Raw genomic sequence first — 27996 nt, 5'->3', positions numbered from 1 at the left:
TACTATCTTTGTTCCTGATGGTAAATGGAGTCTAATGTTTAACTGTTTACACATACCTTGCTCAAGAGAAGAAATTATTTTATGTTTTCCACAATGATAAAACACAAAATGCCTCTAACAGGGGTTGGATGCAAAAAGATGAACATATATACTATACGATGTGATCCTATACAAAAGCTATGCAATAATTACTGTTTCTGTGAGGTTTAGATTATAATGTTCATGTTCACTTTGTGTTGCGGTGGTATATTTTTGGAATTAATGATAATGTACTGTTATACATATTATGTATGACTTTACTTTAGTGTGAACTGTGTCCACTGGAAGTCTTCACTTCTGATAATGTGTGCATGAGCCCATTTAGTATGCAACTTTCAAGCCTATTCTGATGTTTTCTTCAATTATACTACTACTATTTATATTTGGAGAAATACAAAAAGCAACCAAACACACAGCACAAATGGATCATGGTTGAAACATTTTCTTTATACTATCATGTATTTTATTATCAAAACATGACAGAAAAATGTATCCATGTGTAATTCTTTGCAGCTGTCAGGGAAGGTCATGGGTGGCAAAGGGAATAGAGCCATTTACAGTGTTTATTACAGTCAGCATCAATGGCAGCGGCAGATGAGAGACATCAGATTTGTTTCAAGGTTGGGTAATTAGAGTTAAAACATTCCTCCTTTCTTTCTTTATATGTAAGCAGGGGCCTAGAAGCATTGAATGTTTTGCAGTTGTTACATTTCCATAAAACTCAAACAAATTTATTTTACTGGTAGGATCTGCAAAGTAATAGTCAAGTCCAACAAATCCTTTAATGACAAGGGATGATCTTTGCATGCACATCTTTTGTATTTGATTTGATAACTACCATCTCTTTGATAATGCATGTTGAGGTGAGTGAAGTTCAGCAACGTGCAATACAAAAAGTGAAATCTCACTGCCTAGTTTTAAAGCATTGTGTATATTCTCTACTGCATAAAATCTAGATTCCACCCACTGATCAGTGAAGAGAAGTTTTGGAGTATTACAATCTGTGCATTAATCTCCAACAGATTAGAGAGAGAAAAAGCCCAAAAGTGTGACATGGTTATGATTATTTCATAAGCTCAACCTGAAGATCTTTAAACTATCTTTAAGATAGACATACTTACCTGTATAGTTTGCAAATAGGAACACTTGTCGCAGATTGAATATTTCACACAGGCATGCAAGTGTCATTGATCTGTCAAGCAAGGTCAAGTAGAGTTATTTTTCTAATCACTGTTATAGCATTAATGGCATTCATCTGATCCTATAAGTCAACATTGTTTCCATGTTGTGCTTTAGTGTCTGTGAAAGACAATAAAGTCCAACAGAGGATACAGTGCCTGAGCTAGTAATCTGATAAGAGTTAGAGGTATGTTTGTTATGGTTTAAGGCCAAATATTGTCATTTTCTTGAAGGTAAATTTCTTTGTCATAGTTTGTTAGAACATTTTTTTCTGAATGTATATACATATTATACAAGAAACCAGATACCTTAGTTTCATGTAAATTGGGTTTTAGCTGTCTTTGAAGGACTTGATTTGCATTTGCTTCAGTGCTTTTCCTATCTAGTTAAGATGGTTTTTCAGCTTTCAGACCATACATAACATCTTCAGCCACTGACCATAATGATTTTGTAGATTAAAGTGTGGAAAAGGAAAAAAAAGTCTCAAATTGATCCTTTTCAACCATTCACCTGAAGGGTGATGGTTCAAGAGTGAGGTGTCGATTCGCTCAAGGGACTGAGATTGAGTTTTTGTGTCTTCTGTCTGTCTCTCTTCTGTAGGGTGATGATGTCCTGACAGTCATCAAAATGAAAGCACAGTGGCCAGCCTGGCAGCCACTTAATGTGTAAGTATTATATCTCGATTACTGTAATGCTCATCACGCATCTGCTATGGTAAGTACAATGGCTCTTAAATGGACTACACTGCTGGTTTTGGAAGTTATTTAAAAAAACTGAATGCTGATCTTATCAAACCAATCATAGGTTTCCTCTCTCTATGAATATCTTGTCCATGATATTCAAGACCATAGAGACTAGAGACCTAATCACTCAATAACTAGAGACAACCCTCAAAAAAATTGTGTATAAATATGTGTGTATACATATATATTTATACGTGTGTGTGTATGTATAACATCTTGTGTTGTGACATTATGAGTTCCTCTTTAACTCTCACCTCTAGTTTTCAGTATCTTGAGGGTAAGAGGGCTATTTGGGGAAAAAAGAGGAAAAAAAACACAAGCGATTTTGTTATGTAATTATGCATCTTTGGAAGACCAAATACATACATCAGGAGTAATGGGGTATGGAACTTGCAAAAAATCAGGCTCTGATGTTGTACTTTGAGTCAAAATTATTAAGTAATCCTACTACTAAAAGTAGTAGGTTCAAAGCAGACCTGTTATAGGCGAAGTCTGGGATTACAAAGGCATCTTCTTCATCAGCTGCCCTGACCACAATGTGTTGAAGTTTTGAGGTTCCCCTTAGTGAATCTGATGGGTTTGCAATGGATCAGTAGTATATGTGGATGAATGAATGACATTTTTATTACTGTGTCATACACATAACTATGCCCAGGACAAGACACCACAGGTTCATACTGTAAAAGCTCAGAGTCCTGCATTTCCAAACCCTAACAACAGAAAAAATCCAAGAATGAGGAAGAAACTTCAATAAATTTCACAGTCAAATCTTCAGACCATCATCGTCTGCAACAAAATTCATAAATCACTTACAAAAACATGTACTAGATATATAGGTGCATCGCTATTTTAATTTGATAGTTGTGTTTGATGTGATATGAATTTCAGGTTTTAGTAAATGTAGGACACCGAAAACATTCAGCATCCTTGTTAGTAGATGTTTCTGCTTTGATAGATTATCTATCTTAAGCAGTTTTCAAATCTCTGCAAGTTGATTTTCATACAACACATGCTGCAAGGTAGAAAATCAATATAAAAATATTATGGCTCTTGAAAATGGTCAACAGTTTTATAAAACATCTGAAATTTGTTGTCAGTGGGCTAAAACTCAGCCAATGGTAGGACCACCTAATAGGAATAAATAATAGGTAGTACGTTTTTGAGGCTTAAGTTAGCTTCTTAAGTTGGACCCAAAGCTGGCTGATCAGTGAAAACCCAGCTCAAAGGTGCCCTGAAACTGCCAGCTATCACATGCTCACACTGTGCATGCTCATTTACTCCTAAATTCATATGAGCCATTTAATCTCTTATTCATGAGAAAAACAAGAAGCTTGTTGGCTCAGCTTGCACAGAAGAACTTCGGTGGTAAAGGCCTGTGCAGTGTTCTTTCCTCAACCAAAGGGCCTCTGTGAGGGCCACGAGTTTAGTCTCCAAAGGGAAGAGCATAGCCAGGAATAGGAGCAATGATATCCACTAGGACTAATTACTTTGGCTTACTCTGTGCTGTATAAGCAGCCAATTAATTGTTAAACACAGCAATTGTGCATAGCAAATGCATGAGTGTCAGATCAACAGTATGGGTTAGGAGAAAGAAAAGGAAAGGACGTTTTTGTTGCTAACTATATGGAAGTGTCCTCACCATGGAAGTAGAGTAAAGAAAGTGTTCAGTATACGTTTTACTCAAACAACTGGAAAATACACCTTGTTAAGCCTTAAAAGAGTCTTTCAAGAGTTTATTAGCTTTATATATGCACTGCATGAAAAATGCATATTTATGTCAGCATGTTTTGTAATTTGATTTGTGTACTTGTACATGTTTGTGTGTTGCATATCAGTAATACAATATAAATGTCTCTATGTTTGTGCTTTTTCAGGTATATACTGTATGTCTGTATAAAGAGAGAATTTTGCTTTAATTTAACAACAGGAAGTATCTTTTTAAGGGTTATTGTCAGTTAAGGCTTCCAACACTCATATGAGGATGAGAGACGGGAAGAGAAAGAAGCGGAGAGAAAGGAAAGCAGCCGACATAAAGAACAAGGAAGTCATTAAATTAATCTTTTGAGGAGACTGGGGTTTAATTACATCAGTAGTCTTTCTGCTTTAGGTTAAGTATGTGGTTAAGAAGCAGTATGTGTACTGCATCATCATTCCGTTAAATAGAGTGCCTCCTCTTAAACCAAGCATTCAATTTCATTTGGTTATAAAGAGCAAGATGATTACTGGAACAAAGGGTAAAGCAGCAGATATGTGGAAGGAGAGTAGAAGAGGGAGATGAGAAAAGAATGAGGCTGTAGATATGACATCCATTATCACACATATTACGGCAGTATCTTTATGGCAGTGGCTCTCCTGAGACCAATTACATAATAAGAAAAAGGAAATAAACTTGGGTACGGTAAGAATTTCTCTTTGAGAAAAGAAAGTATACTAGACAGGCCCTAGGCAAGGTCACATGGTTTTGGGTAAATAAATAAAATTTCAATAGAATAGAAAACCTTATTAGAAATTTAAATCAGTAATTAAACAATTAAAAAACAACCTAATAAAATAGTAAAATAGAATGAAAACAAATACTGAGCAGAAAAACACTTTGTTTTCAGAATTTTAAAGTGTAGCTCTTAATATTTTCCATCTGATCTCTTACAGTCCAGACAAATGACTCAATCTGTACTCTTAAAAGTCACTGATCTCAAAAAGAGTTGAGGCAACCATTAAATGCCAAAATCCATCGTGGCTTTCTGACCACATAGGTGTCTGAGTGTTAAATGGAGCGGAGCAGGTGGAGCCAAATGCAGAAAATCGTAGGCAGAGAAAGGCTAAAGAATAAATTCTTTATTTAGGCTTGAGTGCAGGCAGAGCTAAACTGAACTGAATAGAGTAAAACTGAACAACGCAGAGCAGAGCAGAACAAACAGAGCAGAACGAGACACAGTTGGAATGTGGCAGGCACTGGAAAAGGAGGGAAATACAAGGATTGGTTAACAATGAAGACAACAAGGGTGTGGCAGGCAACAAACAGGGCAAGGCTAACGAGACAAAACGCTGAACAGGTGTGCAGGGGTAAACAGCCTGAGCAGGACTACAGCAACACTTGAGAAACACAAGGTTACAAACTGTCAAGAATAAAACCAAAGCAAGGCAGAGATAAAACTAAAGAAAACAAGAGCCCTGGACTCAAGGGAAAAGCAATACCAAGCTCAAGCACTACACAAAGAGATAGAAAATGGCTAATGTGGTTATCAAAACAATTTGTAACTCAGAGCACATTCAAAACACAGAAACAGAGTCCATGACACAGAGACCCTCATTGTTCCTGTCTTTCCCCACATAAACTCAAAATAGCGATGTTGACTGCAGTCACACCGGCACTTTAGCGAAAGGAGCTAACAAAGAAACATTTTTTCTACATGAAAATACCCTTTTCATTCAAATGAACTCTACTTGTCCACAGTGTAGTGGTGTGTGAAGAAAGGGATGGAAATTTTATTCAGAACTTTAATTTACAGACATTTAAATTACAGTTATGTCGCTGACCACCTACACGGAGAAGGACAGAGACACATATCAGTGGGCACTGAGTTAGCTGATAGGCACAGATAATGCCAGTCCAGCTGCCATAGCATCCATATGAGATATCACTGCCGCCACTGACTAGGGATGGGAATTGATAAGATTTTTTGATACCAATGCTATTATTGATTCTGTTTATCGGTCTGATTCTTTATCGATTCCCTTATTGATTCCTCATCAATTTTCTGTGTGGAAAAAAAGTAGGCCTACACAGGTTTTCAGTGTCATCACTATTTCTGTATAAGATAGGATATTAACCCTTGGTAATGGACGTGCTACTCGGTTGGGAAGCAGTTGCACTTGTGTGTAAAGTATCAAATAAATGGCATTCTTGGAATTTAAGCCCATGTTGCATTGAAAGATGTTTCAGTATATTGCTGGTGTTTCCGCCCCTACTTGAAATTATTATTTTACAGACATTTCAACTAGCACTTTTGTGATCTTTTTTTGTGAAATGAAGCCACACTTTGGACCATTTCTTCCTCTCTGCCATGACTTCTTATTGTTGCAAGTTTCTAGCAGCGTAGACACATGAGTTTGACATCATTGTTCTGTAATGCGCAACTGTCAGAAAGACATGCTAGCATCGAGAAAAGGAATTGATAAGCTCGGAGGCATACGATTGCGATGGATCGGACAGTTTGGAACTCGTTCTCAACTGGCACCGGTTCTCAATTCCCACCCCTACCACTGACACAGACTTTCACTACTTTAGACACAGTCCATGTTTGTGAAATACTGCTTTTTTTTGTTTGTGAAGTGCTACTTAACTTACACAAGGTGCCAACTGGTGTTTTGGCACCTTGAGTAAGTTATTCACATTTAAAAGACTTCCCATTAAAAATCCCATCTGAAAGACTTCCACACAACACTCTGCTCATTCTTATACTGTACAAACTCACAATTCAAACACACTTGTTAAGATGAAAGAACATGACATCCTTTCTCAATCTCATTCAAACACACACCCGGTGACTCACACACAGACAAGATTCAGACAGAAAATTATCTTCACACCAATTACTCAATATATTTTCCCTTAGAGCATGATAAAATAAATCATTCTCAAGTCTTCACACATATTCTGATGGAAAAACTACCTACGACTCTCTTTGTTGCACTATATCCTCCCATTCTCTATGACATCATACTATTCACTACAGTATCCTCCACCTTTAGTTTTCTCACAAAAGTTCTCTTCATTAGTCCCACTTCATACTGGTTTAAAATGATTGCATGCATGACAGCTGCAGTACCTTCATGATACTCAGCTGGCTCCTTGTTGTCTCCCCGCGCCCACATTCTCTTGTCAGGCATCTCCTTAATAACCAGACTACTTTGGTGTTCCGCAGGTTACATTTGATTAGCAGCTAAAAATAAGCTGCTTGTCAATGGTATGAAATAGAGTTTTTGATGACGCAAAAAGATAACTGCAAATGAACTTCCGCCTTTATTTCTGTCACACTCAGAACCACTTTTTGATAGTGGTTTTTGTGTGTTTACAGTGTACATGGATTAGTGTTTATATGAATTAATGTGGTATTTTTTGTGGTATTTAGTGTAGAGAGTCTCAGTTCCACTAGCTACTGTGCAACAATGTATTTTAATAGTAGTAACATGTTAAACATTATGCTGGGATTGTCTAATGTTACAATAATGTATTGATTATCTGACTGAGCTTCGACTCACGCAAGCACTGCTGATGCAAATCTATTGGCAGGAGAGTAAATGTTCCACTTTTCAATAAAATCTATTTAGTTTTTAGTTATTTTTTCCTACTAGACCATTTAAATAATTTCAGCGGATGACATGATTACTCCACACTTAATTTACTGACCATGAAATAGTAAAAGGTGTGGTGCAGTTACAATTGTATCACTAGCTACAGAAGGGTGCTGCACCAGTGGGAGGTGTTATTTCAAGTTGAAGCTGGAAAGCCTACACCTAAGATGCTCATCCAATCAAATCAAATTTCAGATGTAGTAATTTTTAACCATGAAGGCAATATTTCTCCTTTACCAAGTAGTTTTTGTTGCCTAAAATTAACCAAACCTCAATCATCAAGGTGGCAAATCAGAGAATACTCTTTTTGAGTCTGTTACAGAACAGTCAAATGTAAGTGAGTGAGAATGTAAGTGAAATCATTAGTTCCACTCCAAAATACACCTGCACACATTAATAAAAGGAAACATTTTGGAATAACAACATTATTTCACAGAGGTTATCCGGGGTGATTAATCCCTTCCTCATTTGCTACCAGCCAGCTCTGTCTTTCCTTTTCCGTCAGTTACACTTTTGGTAGAGCCCAGGTGGTTGTGTGAGATAAACGTCAGACCTCCAGCAATCACTGAGCAAAGGTCCAGGAGAGACTACTGAAGTTGTGTGTTCCCAGGGGGAAAGGGCTATTTCACATCCTGAGAGGCTATCATTAGCAGAGTGAGCAAGGGCAGGACTGAGTTGACTGAAGTCAATTGGATTTATACAGTATGGGCATGAAGACAGGTGAAAAGGAATCACTGGCTAATTAATGAGGAGTGGAGAGATCCTTGTTACAACAAGGATCTCCACTCCTAATTAATCTTGTATTGGCTGGGAAAATCCTTGTAATTAGTTTAGATGTCAATCATTGGTCAAGACAGATGGCCAGACATGTTTTTCTCCTGTGCTGGAAGAGAAAGTGCAGTGTGGTCTGGCGATGTGAGACAAGAAATGTGTCACCTAAATACTTGACTTTCACTATAAATTGCAGGCACTGCAAGCTGTTTCCCTTTCTCTGTGTCTAAAGGAGAGCCAAAGTTCTGCCCCACTTCCAAGCATGCTTCTTTTCTAGTGTAGCATCCGTTTCACCATGTTACTTTTCTTCTCTCTGCTTTCCATTGATCCGCAAAAAGCTGCAACATGGTTTACAGCTCCCACTAGCTTTTGACATAGGTGCACTCTCTGAAACAATTACTTGATTAATCAATTAGTTGATCAACAGAAAGTTAATTGGCAACAATTTTTATAATTGATTAAGGGTTTTTTAAGCAAAAGTGTCAAACACACAAAATCACAGCTTCTCAAATATGAATATTTGCTGATTTTCTGAGTCTTCTACAATTCTTTTAAGCTGGTTATCTTCAGCTTTTGGATTGTTGGTTGGACAAAGGAAGGAATTTTAACATTTTATGGACCAAACAAATCATTTAATTTGTTGAGAAAATAATCGACAGATTAAATGATAATGTAAATAATGCTTCGCTGCAGCCCTAAAGGTTTGTACTAGACTGTTGGGTTGATGACATAAGCCTTATCCACTATCCACTAGCCGACTATTCTATCAGCTGTTCTGATATCAGCCTCAATAGGAGCTTAATTACAGGTAATAATTGCAAAATTTGTTACATGGAAATATTAACTGTTAACCTGGCACACTGCCAGTCAAATGTCATAACTTGTGAACGTGGGTATCAGAAACTTGTCCTAGGTTTCCTCTTGTATTTACATTTTGTCTGTCCTTTGAGGGCAACTTCCTGGTGACAAATTTATGACTTTTCATGAGGCACGACATTTCATTTGGCGTGGAGGAGGTTACAGTAAGCCTGGCCTTTAGGTCCTCTGAGAGGCAGACCTCGAGCCACATCCTTCGGGGCATCCCACTCCTTAATGGGGACACAGCTAACATCTTTCTTTCTCTCCCTTACTCACGCTTACAAACTGTTTTGAGTCACACAGACACAACTTACTCAAAAACAGAGCTGGTTTCTCCTTTCAGAAACAAACAGAAAAAAAAAATCATTAAACAATCTACCATACTGTGCACTGGATTATGAAGATATCTTGTATGCTTATGCTGGCACTACCCTTAAACCACTGGACGCTATCTACCACTGTGCCATTCGATTCATTACACAAGATGGCTATCACGCTCACCACTGTGAGTTATATGAAAAGGTCAGATGGTCATCACTGACATCTAGAAGCACCGGCACACCTGCGTTGTGATTTATGAGGCCTTGCTATCTAAGTTGGTTAGATATTTAACATCCTTATTTGAGGTCAGAGCTAATAAACATGACACCAAATCACAGGACAGCTTGGCTTGAAAAGTCATACAAACTCAGCTGAACTGGGGTGGACTATACACTTTACTGCTGGAATGAAAGTTAGAAATGCTCATTCCTCTTCAGTACTTTAAAGTTTTACCAGCTGATATTTTTCAGCTGATTGTTTTGTGTGAATTATCTGTCTTGTTGTGGTCTTTTGTAGATGTATTTTTTTCTGAGGTCTCTCTTACAAAAGAGATCTTGACCCCAATGAGATATCCAGAATATATAAAGCTTAACTAACTCTCACTCTCCTCCTCAGGCGAGCTGCGCCTTCAGCTGAATTCTCAGTGGACCGCACCCGTCACCTTATGTCCTTCCTGACCATGTTGGGGCCCAGTCCAGATTGGAATGTGGGTCTGTCTGCTGAGGACTTGTGCACTAAGGAGTGTGGCTGGGCTCAGAGGGTGGTCCAGGACCTTATCCCCTGGGATGCAGGCACTGACAGTGGGGTGACATATGAGGTCAGTGAGAACATCCTGATATTACATTTTCATCATTAGTTTATTAAAGCATTATATCATCCCAGCTTTCACTCTCTAACATGCAGAACTACACTCTGTTAAGTAGTGAAATGTATGCGATATGTAGAGCTGCTGTGGCTGATTTATCTTTTCAAAAAAGTTAGTGATTTTAGGTAGGTAACTGTTAGGTAACTGTAAAGAATACTTTTAAACTAGGAACACTTTTCAACACTTTTTTTCAATTTTTTCTTCACAATATATTATTTTGAAAACTGTAGCATTAGAGTCATTGGGTGGGAGCTTCTCTAGAAAGCAGTTCTCAAAATATCAGATAGAAAATGCCAGCTCTTAAGGTGCTTTCAGACAGCGAGAAGTTACCACTGAGTCTGCTTCCTGGCAACGTTGGTGTTCTGTATTTTGAATGGGCGATAACATGGTGTAAGGCTATACCCTACTAACAACATGTAACATAAATTAGAGGTTGATGCTATCTACCTACTCTAATCTCATCACATAAGTCAAATAGATCAGATAGGCCTACACCAGTAAATTTTGATACTGTATTGTTTCCCTCTGTGGTTGCCAAGATTAAATTTCATTATTTTTATATTAAAATACTTGAAAACAAACTCTGTAACATTCTGTCAACTGAAGACTATATCATTTTTTTTTGTTGAGACTACTTGCTGTGCAACAAAAACAGCAATGTCCCTCATGTAATGAATGTGTGTCTCAACTCATGTTACAACCCTAAAGTCCCATAGCAATCACAGCCTTTTTTCAAACTGTTATTCTCTCCACCTTTGACCCCTGGATAACCTTCCTCCTCACTCTCATCACCAGCTGAGTCTACCCTTCATACTCGCACTGTGACCTTGTCATTATGCCAACCTCTTCCTTTTCATCTGCCTGTCTGCTCACATTCACAATCATTCCCTTTCTCACCTCTTCACATACTGCCAGTCTGCAACAATTCAAGTGTCATCACCCATCCAATTCTCCCTTAACAGCCTTGAACGTCTTCCCCTCCCGCCCTCATCCCGAGGTGCTGTCTGCTGCGTGCTCAGTGTCTCCAGTCAGCACTAATAGATTAGGCTGTGTGTGTGCTTGTTTGACCAAATTCTTACTATGGCTACGTGTGTGAAACCTTTGGCTGATCCCTCAGAACTCACAGATGAACCCACTGAACTGGGCTCTCTTGCTTGTCTTGGCCAGCTTCAGGAATAATTTCACTCTTCCTCCTCTTCTTCCTCTCTCACTTTCTCTCTCATCCTGTCAGGCACCCACGCACACACACACGTTTTCTTAGGTCACCTTTGGGGACATTACATAGACTTACATTAATTTCCTGGACACTTACCCTAACCCTAACCATAACTACTGGTTGCCTAACCCTAACCCCTTACCCTAACCTTAACCACTGACCTGAAAATCTGCTTTTTCCTCGTTTCCCCAATTAACTGGGCTTTAGTCTGAAATGCGTCCCTGAAAGTAGGCTTAGTCAGAAATACACTCACTGAGTGTGAGTGTGAGCTCACACGGACGAAATCAGACTATGTAAGGGAAACTCAGAAATATTCAGTCAAGTTTGGGCTCTGTTTAACACTGACTACTATGACTAGACTGACTACAACATGTCCTGTGTTAGGAGACTGACAGCAATTACTGATTCTGTTTTTTCATGTTTTTAGCAAGCATACAGCCTCAGTTTGCCATCTATATTAATAACAAGAAAAGCAGGAAACAGGGAAACATCTATAAAACCTTTTTGTAAAAATGAAAGTACAGACTTTGCATAGTATACACTAATCTGAATATCAGGTATCCATTCTAATGCTCAGTTTCCCCAAAAATGTGAATTTTCGATAAAATCACAAGAAAGGTGTACTTGTTAAAATGCCCACAAAATAAATATTGCTATATCTTTGCAGAGTTGACAAGTTGCTTAAATGTTACTTTCCATTTGGCTGAGAATATGGACAGAACCTACTAGTATCACGTTTCAGCTGTATAGAAAGATCAATGACAGACACTCTCAACCAAGAATAATGTGCAACAGAGGCAATTCTAGAAGTGGGGTGGGACTTTGGCTCCCTGTTACAAAATTGTTAAAGGCACAGGTCTGAAACAGAGTAATGAGATGCATCCTTTGTCCCATTACTTTTCCTGTATCTTTTAATTAGTGGCCACTCATTACCCCTCTCCCTATCTCCCTCTCTCTCACAAACACAAACACTTCTGCTCTTTCCCTGTTTTTTTTCTTGGTGGCCTCAGTGGGGGGTAAAGGATGAGCAGGTCCTCTGCCTCCAGACTGCCTCTGGCGCTGGTGCTTCTATCAACCCCATGCTGGCAGACCTTTACTGTTGACTAATAAGAGCATCTCTCATATATAATCTACAATAAAGTGTTCCTCCACAGCTGCTCTCTGACTTTGTGACTTGTCCTTAGTGTAACTTTGAGTGACTTTGTGCTCATTGTACTTTGTCATTGTACAAATCCTGACAGTGTGTTATTTTTGAAATCCCAAGAACCACAGCTTCGTGGCCCATGTTCTTCCTCTGTCTTTCTGTGTGCTTCTTTTAGTCTCCAAACAAGCCCACTATGCCCCAGGAAAAAATCCGTCCCCTGACCAGTCTGGACCATCCACAGAGTCCTTTCTATGATCCTGAAGGGGGCGCCATCACTCCTGTGGCCAGGGTTGTGGTGGAACGTATTGCTAGAAAGGTCTGTCTGTTCTCATATCATCAGTTCTCTGTGCAAAAACACACATATGCTTGTTATATTTATAGCTTGGTGTACTCTTGTCTGCTCTTAGTTGTCACTCGTTGATTCTATCCTACATTAATAAAGCCAAATTAGATTTACATCAAATCAACACTGGCTTCCTTTAACATATTGCACGCCATCATTGTTAAATATAGATCCCTTGACATGGGAGAGAGAGACCTTTCCTTTGTCTTTATCTCTGCTTAGCAGCAGGTACATCAATACTGTCCATCAATGAAGCAGTTGATCAGCTGTCTATAGGTCTGCAATTAGAAAGGTGTTTTATGCAAGTCCATGGCCCTTGTAGACAAAGTATAAAAGGCATAAGGTGAATGACTGTAATAATAATAATCTACTACTGGGATGTACTGCATTCATCTCCCCAAATTGAACAAAAAAATGTGATTTATGCTATCAAATGTCAGTCACTATTAGTGTTATGAAGTAATGTGTTCAGTTCATTTTCAAGTATATGAAATAACTTCAAAGATAAATTTCAAGTCGTCGCTAAATTACCAATATTTTACCCTACTTGAATCAGTCGAAAGTAATATCTGAGGCACTATATAAGGACAATATTTTGACCAATCACCAGTGTCAAAGTCAACACATATCTACAATGGTAAATCGCATAATACCACTGCATAATGTGTTACAATCCAACTCCTAAAACAAACACTTAAGCTAATCAATTCACATAAAACAGAAAGAACAAGCTAAATAAAACATTTATGGTAAGTATTGAAATTCACTCTCTATGCCACAGAAACTTCCCTACTTATGATTTAAGGGGAGGTGAAAAATATTCCCTTGGAAACTCAGGCAGCAAAGCAGAAAGGGATAAAAGGTTAGCAGTCCTTCAGTGGCATCTAGAGGCAGCTGTGGGGATTTTAGAAGATTTTCAGCTTGATTTCTTTACTCTTGCCACTATCCATTTATCATCATTTAACTTGCTCTAGATGCAAACAACACACACAGGTCAGAATGTGTGGACATATATTCAGTAGTCTTCTCCTTGTGTTCTGTGTGTCTGCCACAGTTGAGAGAATTTGTAAGCTGCAGGCTTAAGATGACCTTCCAGTCACCTGCTCTCATTCTTTCTGATAGCTATCAGAAGCAAAGAGAAGGACTTAGGCGAAGTCAAACAGAAAACCATAGTAAAAGAACACTAACATGTATTGTCGCAATATCATAGTGTGTATGTGTATCCACAGGGTGAACAGTGTAACATTGTGCCAGACAATGTGGATGACATTGTAGCAGACATTGCCCAGGAGGAGAAAGAGGAAGGTCTGGATCCTGCTCTCATTTCCCTCCCTCTCCTTTACACAAGATTAAAATCATAGGTAACAGTGGATGGCTTTTATAGTATCCTTTTCCATCCTGCAGATGATACTCCGGAGACATGCATCTATTCCAACTGGTCTCCATGGTCTGCCTGCAGCTCAGCCACTTGTGAAAAGGGCAAGCGGATGAGGCAGAGGATGTTAAAGGCCCAGTTGGACCTTAGTGTCCCCTGCCCTCACACACAGGATTTTGAGCCTTGCATGGGACCTGGATGCAGTGATGAGGGTAAGTATATATCAAAAGATGATAATGTAATTTTGTAGTAAAATTTATACTGGAGAGGAGCCCACACATGATTCCAGTCTTGAGGTCCAACAGACATTGGAATTCATTTTGAGTTCTCTAAAGGTTCAGATGCCTTTAAACCAGATTATGATCATATTTGATCTCTGTATGTTTTAAAACTAGACTTAAATGGTGTAAGGCCATTGTAAATACGCAAGGTACCGCTCTACAGCAGCAATTAAGTTAGAGAGAAGAGCGGTGAAGGAGAGCACTTTGTTTATATGGCAGGGTTTTAATTTTTATATAATGTCAAGTTAAATTGCATGAGGCCACTGAATATTTTGTAAGATGTTAAGAGAAATTCACTCAGGTAATTTTGTGGGCTGGTTCAAGGTTTATTTTCTTTTTACTGTCATCTTTACTCATTATGTATGTTCTTGTCTCCTTAAAATTCATTTTACCCTACAGACATCAGGATGTCTTATTATTTGGTATAATCTAATTACTAATAAAACATTGTGACTCTGATGGCCTGACCTTTTGCTTAGCACCACCATCAGGTCACACTTTCCCATTGGCCAACATGTCCATGACAAGAACTGATTCAGTTTAGATTTACTGTTCTGTTTAATATAGATGATTAAATGATTTTATGATGAATCCAAACATGGCTACTCATTATGGTTTATTGTAAGATACATTTTTCTATTAGTGAGTGAAGCCCTTTATTGCCAGTTTTATAGCAGACAGATTGTTCTTTAAGAGGTTAATTATTGGTGTCATGTTTTACACCTTGAATGCTGATTACGCAGAAATATTAAAACACTAAAAATATAATAATAATACACTTTATTTATAGAAAATCTTACCTTGCTTCCATTAATTAAAATCAGGCACATTAAAGTGAAATAGAATCAAAAACACCATGATAAAATAAGAGTGAGGAGAGTGAAATAAACAATGTGATTTAAATCTGCCAAAAAATTATACTGACCGTAGATTTATCATATCACAGATAGTCGATGTATTCATCCTCTGGCCAACCTTACGGCCCATTTACTCCAATAAAATATGCTGAGAAAGTGTCTCCTGCTTCCCACTGTGGGTGACTGTAAGCATGCCCACTGATGTCAGTCTCTGGTTTAACCTGGCTGACTGCCCACACACATGAATGGCACGAAAATAACATTTGGTATTATGAGTGGCTATGTATAAAAAGGGGCCGTAATTCCTCTATGGTTCTTCTGATGTGGATGTAAACACCCTGCAATTAAAGATGAAAATTAGCATTTTGACCTCACAATCACTCGATTCTAAATCCAGTGAGCTGGAGTACACAGCCAACTGCAACTTTGCCTCCATACTAAAGCTGAGATGTTAGTGGACAATATGTATCACTTACAAGATTCAAACTCAATCTTTACTCATATTTACTTTTCAGATTAGTTATTTTTATCCTTATTTGACAGCTCACAGTAGAGATTGACAGAAACATTTAGGGGGTAGAGACAAGAAGGGGACAACATGACTATTATTTAATGGCCATCACAATCTCAAGGTATATGTATCATCTCAGTTCTTCAACCTTTTAATATTCAAGTATTTTCAGCTGTTACTATTGGCTATCAGTGGACTTTTTTAAATTATAATGAAGATTTGAAAGATGCTACTTTGCTATCTATCTTTAACATTATATTTCATCTACTCAACTAGTGATAATGAAATGTGGTTTCAGAGCATGGTCCATTAACTTAAATATTACATTATCTACAGTACTATAATGGGCTTGGAAATAAAATATTTAATTTCTACCCCTGGATATAAAGCATGCATATCATGACAATATATGAGCCCTGGTCTTATTTGTTAACATATGCTTGTTAACAAGAGCAGCCTCTTGCATGACCAGGTCATTTTACCTTCTATTCCTGATTTTGTTGATTCTGTTGTAATCATGTCATTACCTATACTATATACATATTTCATACTGTATATGGATGATTGCCTCAGGCTACTGTGAATACATGTCTGATTAATATTATAACATCTGGCAGCTACTTACTTTTGTACCTCTTACAAGCAGAAAAGTGATGCAGAGCTGACAATGACATCCATTAGAGGTGCATGTGTTCACTAATCTAAAATAACAGGCATGAATGAAAGTAGACTACATCTAAGACTTTTTCTTTGTCCTGTCTTCTGTCCGTGTCATCCTTTTGACAACAAATGACTACAAATTTATGGGGACAAGAAAAGAGATCTGTTGTTTTGTGAAGCGGAAGCTGAACATTTTAATGAGCCTACATCAACAACATTCCTGTCTTCTTGTAGATATGTGTGTTGGTTCAATGATGGTAAAAGATACAGTTTGATGATTAAAAGACTGTATAAGACATCTAAGCAGAAATAAAAAAAATAATAATGCTCATGATCAGCTCAAGGAAAAAAAACAAACTCATGAGCTGTATCAAATACACACTACTATGATCCAGATTTTTATCATCATTATTAATATTTTCATAGCACCTTTAATATAAGAAAGTAATTTACACTGAGAGAAAATCACAATTAGAAAAAGTTCCTGAGAGATAAAACAGTTAAAATAAAAATACATACACATATATTGTTAAAAAAGAAAAGATTAATAATTAAAGCAGGTGAGTTTTTTTTTAGCAATCACTTAAAAGCTTGATTTGCTGTCCTTAGATCCAGATGGAGACTGGTCCCAAAGGCAGCTTCACTGTCGGTCTTTTCTGTCTCTCACTTTCTTGTACAGTGAGCAGTAGAGAAACCAATCTGAACACTTTACTAGCGACCTATCAAGGAGCATATCAGCAGCATAGTCATATCAGGCCCATGAATAGATTAATAGACAGGTAATATAGCCTATCCTGTGACTAACTGGAGGCCTATGCAAGCGCTACAACAAAATTTTCCGCATCATGTACAAGCTGTGATGGATTTATAGTAATTTTAGGGAGACCTGAGAGCAATATACTGCAGTAATCAAGCTTACTTGTAATCAATGCATGCACAAGTTTCTTTGTATCTAAGGTAGCAGTGGCTGTATTTCCTGAGATAGTGTAGTTAATTGTAAGGACAGTTTCTACTCTAAAAACTAGAGCCTCTCTTTTCAAGTTTTCTTTTCGATTGTTCCTTTCACATACTGTAATGCACTTGTGAATCACCACTTGACCTCTTTGATTCCTGCTCTACGGTATGTGTAGAAATATTACAATGCACTGAAGTGTGCTGAGGTCTCTGACCAGATCCAGCTGGCTGTCTTGCTTGTGGCTCACATATAACCAGCAATTAAGGAAAACAAGTTGCAGTTGCCTCACACAATTAGATGTGATTGTAAGCTTGAGCCATAATCTGTAAATAACTAACAAGGTTATCTACATTTATATTGTGCAAGAACAATTTATGTCTTTGGTGTAATTTGTTTGAATACAATGCAGTCAGTGCTAAAATTGAGCTAAAATTTCAACAAATACAAAATTAGTTAATTAGTCACCAAAATCACTGACCACTCTTGGGGCTCGCTGACATCTACCTCTTTGTCCTTTGACTCTTTAGATGCATCCACCTGTATGATGTCAGAGTGGATCACCTGGTCTCCATGCAGTGTGTCTTGTGGGATGGGCACACGTTCTCGGGAGCGTTATGTTAAGCAGTTCCCCGATGATGGCTCAATCTGCACCCTGCCTACAGAGGAGACCGAAAACTGTGTGGTCAACGAAGAATGCTGTGAGCTCTCCTCTTTCCTTTCCTTTTGTCAAATGTTTCTTTTGACACGCAACCTGCCAAGTGTATTGATTTATACTGTAATGTAATGTCATTTAATGTAAGGAGCATTATGGGTTTACCTTGTCTTCCCCTCTTAGCCTTAGCTCCCAGCAGTTGCTGGGTTACAGAATGGGGTGAATGGGATGTCTGCAGTGCCACTTGTGGTCTTGGCATGAAGAAGAGGGAGCGCATGGTGAAGATGAGTCCTGCAGATGGCTCTATTTGTGGAGCAGAGGTGCTGGAAGTGGAGAAGTGCATGATGCCAGAATGTCGTGAGTAGCAGCATTATCAGGACCACAACTATTCTGACACCTCCTACACTTCAAATCTGGTGAAAGCTGCCTCATTAATCAACAAGGGGCCAACAGGAGCCTAACTGTATAGCTATGCAAGTAGCACTGATGGGACAATTTTACTGATTATTTTTCTGTAGTAACTGTCTGAACTTAAATCAAGATTTCAGATTTAACACCCAAACAATAAATTCTGAACAAAAACTAAAACTTTAGAATCATCTAACCCTCTTCCCTACATGACTAAATTGAAATGTCTGAGTCTGGTCGCTGTAGTCCTGCTTGTAGCTACAATTCATAAAGGTTTTCTTTTTAGAAATGTGATTGATCAGTTTCACTCTAGTTTAGAATATATCACATGTGCATGCATTTTGGTTTTTAAAAACACACTTGAATATTGTATCTATGTGTAACTGAATGATTTCTGTTGTGTGTAGACACAATCCCCTGCATGCTTACTCCATGGTCTGACTGGAGTGACTGCAGTGTGACATGCGGCAAGGGATTAAGGACCCGCCAGCGCATGCTCAAGTCTCCTGTGGAGTTGGGAGAGTGTACAGAAGAGTTAGAACAGGTGGAGAAGTGCATGCTACCAGAATGTCGTAAGTAATTAACATTCCCATCCACATCCTCTACCCACTAACATGTATGCACATGTGTGATTTATGGTAATTAATGATAATGTCGTCTTTGTTATGCAACCTGGCGTCTTGATGATGATATACACACTACTAATGGAAGTTACTTAACAGTATACAGTGCAGAGAACGGAAATCAACAGCCTATGTCTAAATTTGCAGTAATTTGGTGCTTCCTGGCTTTTATGTGATGTAAAAGATGTTTACTGGACTCACATTTGAGCTAGAATTAAAACTCCTGTCAAGTGCAGCGAATGATTTGACAGATATGAAAAATTAGTTAAATGAGAGGTCTAACATTAGGAAGGAATTATAAAAAATGTCATCAAAATCAGAAGGTTAGTAGGAGCTATAAGCTATTGTAATGCATTATCAACCTGAGCAAAATTTTATTAGAACCCAGCCAATAAATCATCCAGGTCCATATATAGCTTAATACAGATATATTGGAATCAGCATATATGTAGTACACAAATGCCAAAGATATGTTTGAGGTAATTAAGAAACAGTGGCTTCACTACATAGTCAAGTTTATTTTCCAACTGTTTGTTTTTAAGTTAAAAAAAAAAAAAGAAGAAGATTGTTCAATATGTTGTTACTGGATTTAAACTCTCAAATATAGATATTAACATCTGCTAAAGTTTATAATCACAATCTGTTTGCTCTGTCAGATTATGTAAACGATATTTCATGAAGAGCTCTGTGGTAATTGAAAAACAATCCATGATGCAGAGGCTTATTCTTTGAATGTGAAATGTGTTGCCATCTTTATCTGACAATGCTGGGAAAAATTGACTTTTCTACTCCAGAAGAAGCACTTTTTCTCATACGTTTTGTGTCCCCCCAGAAGGGTTGTAATTTATGTGTAAATCTACAGTATGTTGTTGTTGTTTTAGGACTTATTAGCTCTAGTTTTTCATGAATATACTAATCAGTTATATATTCTGTATATTCCTTGTATATGTATTACCGGAAGATGCATGTTTTGTAAAATAGCAGTGTCTTGTAATCCCATGTGGGATGGGCCACATTTTTGAAAATAAAAACAAGAAAACTATAAGGATGCTATATGGTTATCTGAGAAAAAGCACAGCCCCCAGCCAATCAAAGGAGTACTCTCACTGGTGCCACTTTGTAATTAACACACACTACGTTGTGTAGTGAGATTAATCAAGGTTGCGTTTCGATATCTGTAACATTTATTTAAACTTATTTCTTGTTTGTCCTCTCATCTCACCAGTTACCACTCTCACTCCAGTTTTCTCCTCTGTCACAACTTTCTCTTTTTGTCCACTTCTGTCTCTTCAGCCATAGACTGTGTCATGTCAGAGTGGAGCGAGTGGTCAGAGTGTAATAAGTCCTGCGGGAAAGGTCATACAATCCGGACACGCATGGTGAAGCTGGAGCCTCAGTTTGGCGGAGACCCCTGTCCTGAAACCATCCAGAGGAAGAAGTGTAAGATCAGGAAGTGCAACAGAGGACAAGGGAACAGTGATGAGAAGAAACGACGCAAGGAGCAGCGTGAAAAAAGGAGGAGCAAACAGGGCAGGGCTGAGGTCACCTCCGAGCATCCAGGTTGGTATCCCTACTAGTAACATTCATGAAAAGACCACACAGAGCAGCACAAATGATTCTGACACTCTATCTCTCCTTTTCCCTCAATGTCAATCTTCTAGGGTGTAAAATGAGACCGTGGTCAAGTTGGACAGAATGTACCAAGCTGTGCGGTGGAGGTATTCAAGAACGGCTCATGACAGTGAAGCAGAGGTTTAAGACTGCCCAGCTGTCCAGCTGCAAGGACAGGAAGGAGATCAGGGCTTGTAATGTGCACCCCTGCTAGGAAGGAGTATGGGAGCAGGGGTGGTGTGGAGGGGAGGGAGGGTGAGGAATGACAGTGGGGCTGGGAACAGGGCAGGGTATGGCACACTGTCACACAATGATCCAATGCACTCTGTTTGGGGCTGAAATGGCACATACTGGATTCTGTATTGGTTTAATCCAGAGCCCTGTTGGTGGCTAAAGGGAAGGTTATGGATCTCTGAGGTTTCCATCACTTATCCTTCACCTTCAAGTCATGAAAGGGTAAAAATCTTTCTGGAAAACTCTGGATTTAAACCAAGCTGATTCTTCTGTGCTTTCAAGCGAGCTCTGATACACATATAGCTCTTTTGCAAGATTACTGTAAACTTGTTGTGGTATAATATATCTTGAAAATATAATTATGAAATATGAATTGATTGAATAAGATAAAGACCTGTTATATCTTGTGATATCCTTAAGTAGTACACTAAATTCCAGAATTTAAAGCACAGGTGCCCAGCCATTCCAGTGTTTTATATGCCTTCATATTAAAGTTCAGTTGTTTCTAGGACACAAAATGCCCAGTTGACTTTTTACCCGACTATATTGTTGTACATGTAGATGCACCACGATTGAGATCTATATGATTTTGAGCATTATTAGAAGATTTTGTTATTTTTTTGCTGTGGAATTTTTTGATAAGAATGTGTCCCAGGATTCTTACCAAAGTCTTGTGTAGATGTTTTCTAGATGTCTTCCCCTCCTTTTCTTTATCTCTGTTCCTCTAACATATTAATATTTTGGAATAATATCACCTTTACAATAAAAGTAAATGTGACAACTTGTCACCTGGATCTGTCTTTTTATTCATATGGAAAGAGGGTGTAATGTGAGCAGTTGATGGTTTTTACTTTTGCTGACACTAGATGGCGACAACTAGCCTAGATCCTTTGCCTTTTATCAGGAAACTGGTCATTTGAGAGTCTGCTTTTTTGAATGTCATGCTGTACCAGCTGACTTCTTGCTCTACCCCCTTACACTATGTATATATATAGGTAGCACGATAAATGGAAGATAAATTCAAACTATTACTATGTGGCACCTTATCAGTAAACTGTAGAATTTACAGACAATTCAACAAAATAATTGTGAGCAATGGCCTACACAGAAATAGAGGAGCATCCAAAAGTCTTTTGCTATTCTATAAAAAGGGTGTACTTTCACTTTAAATGAAGGTTGGAGTGTAGTAAGCTTTTACATGCATGTGCCTGCTGAAATCTTGAAAGAATCAGCCCTCCCTCCCCCTCTAGTGTAATAGGTGGGGGGATGGGATGGTGTCATGCTTTCCATGTGAAACTCTGGGGACAGGGGTGAAAAATTCAATACACACAATGCCATTCCTGTTTCCATGCCAACACAACCACACATGGGGGAAGCCTACACACTTCACGGGCGATGGAAACATGGAGGGTGAATTATTACGACTGTGATTGACCCGCTAAAACGGAAATTGCTGTGGAGAGGGAAACAAAACGACTGTGGCAAGAAGTGCATGGGTAAAAAAAAAAAAAAAATGGACAAAGGATATGTGTTTGTTTGTCTTTGTGTGTAATCTGGTTGGTAACCCCTCTAGAGCTCATCCAGTCTAGTGCTGTGCAGGCTGTTAGCACTCAGACTCAGACAGGAAATCAACTCAAAGATGCAATTATGCAAGTAGATGTTTTATTTCTGTGTGATTTTATAATGAGTTTCCTCTGTGGACATATTGATAAACATTAGTATTAATAAAATGTAGCATCTTGTTGCATCACGCAGCTCAACCATCACCTTTTTGGTAGGTTTTACTTTTGTGGGATGACATTTTTGTGAGGTGAGATTCATGTTGTTCTTATTTCAGAAATGCCTCAGGTACAATATTGGTCAAAGCTATGCACAGTTGCTTTACGCATGAGAGGTCTTACAGTATCTATAAAACCTCCAACTTCCATGGGTCATCAGTCTATAAGTCTCTAATTTATTATGTATAAAGTAACATATCACAATCACAAAGTATCACAAATATGTGATAATGATCATTGAAGACCACTCTGCATACCAAAATACGAAACAATGATGAAAAAGTAACTAGACTTTAGATGTTCATGTGAACATGATTAAGGCATAAACATTTCCAAGTTTAAAATTTACAGCCAGCATGAGCATACATTTATACAAGCACATTCTGTTTGTCAAGCATGTGTCTTGTAGAATAAATCTTGTGGCTTCAAAAGCTTCAGTTAGACTGTTTAAACCAAAATAGAGATTTGTTTCAGATTTGTTGTCCCCTGTCAGGTGTCTTCCAGGTTACATACCCTCTGTGTATGTGTGCATGTTTGCAGACAATCAGTTGCAAGTTCATTGGGTACACCAAGGCTAGACTAATGCAGTCTAGTACAATAGATGTACAATATAAACTAACTTCAAACTTTAAGGTTATAATGTTCAGTTCTTGTTCAACTTTTTTAGAGAGGTGTTGATTCCACTTGATGATTTTGGAGGCTGCAGTTTGTGATGCTGCTCAGTTGTATTGTACTACACTGAGAGGTGTTTCTAATATTTTGTCCAACCCATTTATATCACTGAGAATAAAAATAGAACCTTCTCCATTGTTATGTTTCCCTGCCCTCCCTCTGCTCCCCTCTTGGGGAGTATATCTTAGAGCTCAGACAAGAACAATTGCTGTTGTGTGGTTTTAAAGCCAACTGACACACTGTATATGATATTGGGCTAGTCAAAGAAATTTGCGTTGGCTGTGGAGTGTAGCTACTCTGAGATTATTTGGTAAAGTGGTAGGTATTACTTTCAACTTCAAAGTATTTTTGTGAAGAGAGGTTGACTTCTGTACTGAATTAATCAGCAGTCACACCACAACTGTAATTGTTTACCACCAGTTATGAAAAAGGAATATTACAAAGAATAATTTTAAAGAAATAGTTTGTGGTTTTTGCATGTTTTTACATAATAACTAAATCTTTTCCCTCTGAGTGTTTGTTAAAGAGCAAGCTTTTTTCACAGGTCAAATTTTGACTTGTCATAGTGGGAAAAACACATGTGTTACTAATAAGATTAACAACGGATCTGTTCTATTCAAGTGCCCTAGTGAGTCATGACAATGTTACAGTGAGTTAGCATTAAAAATACCAGGACCTTGAAACTGAAGCAGGTAAGTGACATGCCGTCTTCACTAAAAAGAAAAGAAAAAATCCTAGCTATGATAATAATAATAATAATAATAATAATAATAATAATAATAATAATAATAATAATAATAATAATAATAATAATAATAAACAACTTTATTTATATAGCACTTTTCAACAATGTTACAAAGTGCTTTACAAAAAGGAGATAAAACCAGTCAAGGCAGATAAAAAGAAAGTAAAGACAATAATGAATGAAATGTAAATAAAATGAATAAGATCAAACAAATAAAAACATATATCAAACATTTCCAAAAGATTTCACAAAGACAAAAGTTTTAAGAAGAGATTTAAAAGAAACTAATGATTTAGTGTGTCTGAGTTCAGTAGGCAGAGAGTCTCAGTGTGGGAGTTCTAATAGCAAAAGCCCTATCACCCTTAGTCACAAACCGCGACCTGGAAGTAACCAGCAGGGATCTGTGGATCTTAATGGCCAAGAGGAGACATACCATGTCAATAAATCAGAGATGTATGTAGGTGAAAGGCTGTTTAAAGCCTTAAAAGTGAGCAATAAGATTTTAAAATCAATGTAAAATCTAACGGGGAGTCCATGCAGGGAGGCAAGCACAGGGATAACGTGATCATGCCTTTTTGTCCTGGTAATTAGTCGATCAGCAGCGTTTTGTACAAATTGGAGACTGTGGAGGGAGCCTTGGCTGATACTCGAGTAATGCGCATTGCAATAATCCAGCCAAATAGATCAGAAATCAATAAAATTACTTAATTTTAGAGAGTATCTTGAACTGGAAGAAACATGATCGAACAACATTTTTGACTTTATCATCAAAACAGATGTTAGCATCAAATATTGCCCCTAGATTCCTAGCAGCCTGCTTAATATTATTTAACAGATCGCCGAGATTAGCACCAGAAGAGCTGATGGAATTTGGGGGACCAAACAGAATTACCTCAGACTCATCATCATTAAATTAAGGAAATTTTGCCCAAGTTTCTAAGCAATGTAAGAGGATACCATGATCAACTATGTCAGATGTGGCACTTAAATCTAAAAGAAATAGGAAGTAAAATGGAGCAGTCACCTCTGTCTGCAGTCAGCAGTAGGTCATTGGCAACCTGAGCAAGAGCTGTCTCTGTACTATGAGGTGGTCTAAAATTGGACTGGAAACAGTTAAAAACACTATTGTATCATAAAATATATCTGTTGGGATGAGATTACTTTCTCCACTGTACACTGTAGATAAAAATGACAATTTTGAGATTGGTCTGTAGTTACTTAAGGGAAAGGGGTCCAAATTAGGTTTCTTTAGCAATGGGTGAATAATAGCAGGCTTAAAACCGTTTGGAAAAGAATGAGAAGCCAGAGAATTGTCAAAAATTTGCAAAATAACAGAGCCAAGAGTGGAAAATACCTCCTTGAGCAGTTTAATGGGATGATGTCTCAGATGCAGGAGGAGGAATTTGTATAGGAGACTGTATCCTCTAACACTGAAATTGTGATGTGTTGAAACTGGGAAAAAGAGGCAGAACTAACATGGGAAATGAAAAGAATACAAGCATCAGGCTGGATTTGGGACCTGATTCTCTCCACCTTATTAACAAAATGAGCAATACATTTTTCGGACAGTTCACCATCAGGTACAAAAAGAGAAGTGGCGGGACCACTAATAGCCAAATCAATTACCTTAAAGAGAACTTTAGGATTGTGGTGATTTCTGTATATCAATTCAGAGAAATAGGCCGATCTTGCATTCTTAACAGCTTTCTGATAAATTAATTTAATTAACAATTTAATTTAATTAAAAAAAATTAATTAATTTGGTTTTTAAGGGTGTTATCTGCTATTTCAGACCTGTTTAGACCCAATGACATTCAGATCTTCTACTTTCTTTTAAGGGTTCGAGTGTGATCATTCAACCAGGGAGGGTCATTTGATTTTTGTTTCCTAGTTTTAAATTGTGCCATTTGGTCAAGGATGGATAGGCACTGATTCTTAAATGAATTTAACAGAGCATTTGGATTTAGAGGAAATAATAATAATAATAATAATAATAATAATAATAATAATAATAATACTAATAATAATAATAATAATAACTTTATTTGTATAGCACCTTTCATACAAAAAAGAAGTGCAGCTCAAATTGCTTTACAGCAAAAGAAATTACATGCACTAAGTGCTTCACATCAAGAAAGAAAGAAAGAAAGAAAATGAACATAAAAACATGTAAATGTAGTGTAAATAGAACACATAATAAAATAAATAAAAGTAAAATAAAATAAATAAAATAAAAACAAAGTTAAAACATAAAATACATAGAATGTATAAAATCAAGTAAAATTCAACATTTTAAAAGAAGTGCAGTGGTGCATAAGTGTGAAACAGACAGAGACAAAAGCTAGTTAAAGGCTAAGGTGAAGAAATAAGTTTTTAGCTTTCTTTTAAAAATATCTAGTGAGCTGGCTTCCCTGATATCTATCGGTAGTGTGTTCCATAGTTTTTGGGTGTTATTGACAAAGGCTGCATCCCAGATTTTCTTTCAGGTGTTGCTGGGAGTCTCCAATAAACCAGCAGCAGATGATTGCAGTGCTCTTGAAGGCAGATAGTTAACAAGGGAGTTAGCAATGTAGTTTGGTCCTAGCGCATTAAGGGCTTTGTATGTAAGGAGGAAGACCTTGAAGTCAATTCTAAATGTTACAGGAAGCCAGTGCAGAGCAGCTAAAACTGGACTAATGTGATCTCTCCTCTTGGCTCTGGTTAATGACTGAGCTGCAGAGTTTTGAATGAGCTGAAGTCTCTCAGTGTTTTTTTCCCCAGAGGCCAGTAAAAAGTGCATTACAGTAATAAAGTCAGCTTGATATGAAGGCCTAAATCTGTTTTTCTGCATCTTTTTGATTTATAAACGGTTGTACTTTAGCTGTATTTCTAAGGTGGAAAAATTATGTTTTCATCACCTTGTTAATGTGTAACCTGAAGCTTAGATCTAAGATAACGCCAAGACTTGTAACCTCAGATTTAATCCAGGGACTTAATTTCCTGAGATTATTAAAAACGCATTTCTCTTTTTGTTTTGGGGCTGACTAGTAGGATTTCAGTTTTGTCCTCATTTAACTCTAAGTAATTATTGCTCATCCATTTATTTATTGCCAGAAGGCAGGTAGTAATGGAGTTTATAGCTACAGGATCATTTGCTTCAGTGGAAATGTACAGTTGTGCGTCAAATAGAGTGGAATTGAAGGAGGATGTATTAAAAACTTTATAGAATTTAGCTGCAGAACCAGCGTTGAGAATGCAAGCATGCATTGTAGGGTTGAGACTAGGAGTAGAGAGCTGTAGTGGAACTTTAAAAACAACAGCTTTATGGTCATTTTCCAGCACATCCACCAAACTAAGACACTTGAGAGAAAATCCAGATGAGAGAACCAAGTCTAAGGTGAGACCTTTCAAATGTGTGGCCCCTTTAATAGATTGAATGAGGTTAAAAGAGTCTATAAGATCTAAAAAATGAGAAGTGAGGGAATGGGAAGGACAACATACATGAATATCAAAATCACCAAGAATAAGCACCTCGTCATATTTTGGCATAACAATAGATAAAAGCTCAGAAAATTCAGAAATAAAACTAACTGATTTAGGAGGCCTATAGATTAAGATTCAGAGTAAAGGGTGATAAAGATTAAGTCATGAATACAGCTCAGAAAATCACTGGCTGCCCTCTTCTCTCCCTAGAGGACATTGCCAACACCAGCTACCTGTCCAGAGACACAAACATTGCACAAGACTGTTTACACCCTGGTCAACACCTGTTTGACCCGTTGCCCTCTGGCAGGCGCTGCAGGTCATTCAAAACACGGACC

At 37.7% G+C, this 27996-nt stretch overlaps 1 protein-coding gene across 1 annotated transcript in view; it reads left to right on the top strand.

The window, feature by feature from the left end:
- The window catches only part of spon1a (spondin 1a), a 75185-nt gene extending 53398 nt beyond the window's left edge, over positions 1 to 21787 (top strand). Inside the window, exons 7-16 of the mRNA XM_067591146.1 lie at positions 1819 to 1883; positions 9882 to 10083; positions 12667 to 12807; positions 14064 to 14139; positions 14239 to 14421; positions 18001 to 18171; positions 18309 to 18482; positions 18941 to 19105; positions 20450 to 20716; positions 20818 to 21787. Of these exons, the coding sequence (XP_067447247.1) occupies positions 1819 to 1883; positions 9882 to 10083; positions 12667 to 12807; positions 14064 to 14139; positions 14239 to 14421; positions 18001 to 18171; positions 18309 to 18482; positions 18941 to 19105; positions 20450 to 20716; positions 20818 to 20981 (1608 nt within the window). The 3' untranslated portion in view covers positions 20982 to 21787. The remainder of the gene's footprint in view (positions 1 to 1818; positions 1884 to 9881; positions 10084 to 12666; positions 12808 to 14063; positions 14140 to 14238; positions 14422 to 18000; positions 18172 to 18308; positions 18483 to 18940; positions 19106 to 20449; positions 20717 to 20817) is intronic.
- The last annotated feature ends 6209 nt before the right edge of the window (positions 21788 to 27996 follow it).

The sequence above is a fragment of the Thunnus thynnus genome, chromosome 1 (assembly GCF_963924715.1).
Source record: "Thunnus thynnus chromosome 1, fThuThy2.1, whole genome shotgun sequence".
In the NCBI taxonomy this organism is placed as follows: domain Eukaryota; kingdom Metazoa; phylum Chordata; class Actinopteri; order Scombriformes; family Scombridae; genus Thunnus; species Thunnus thynnus.
The sequence above is the reverse complement of the archived record's forward strand: the minus strand, read 5'-3'. Positions and strand labels throughout refer to the sequence as shown.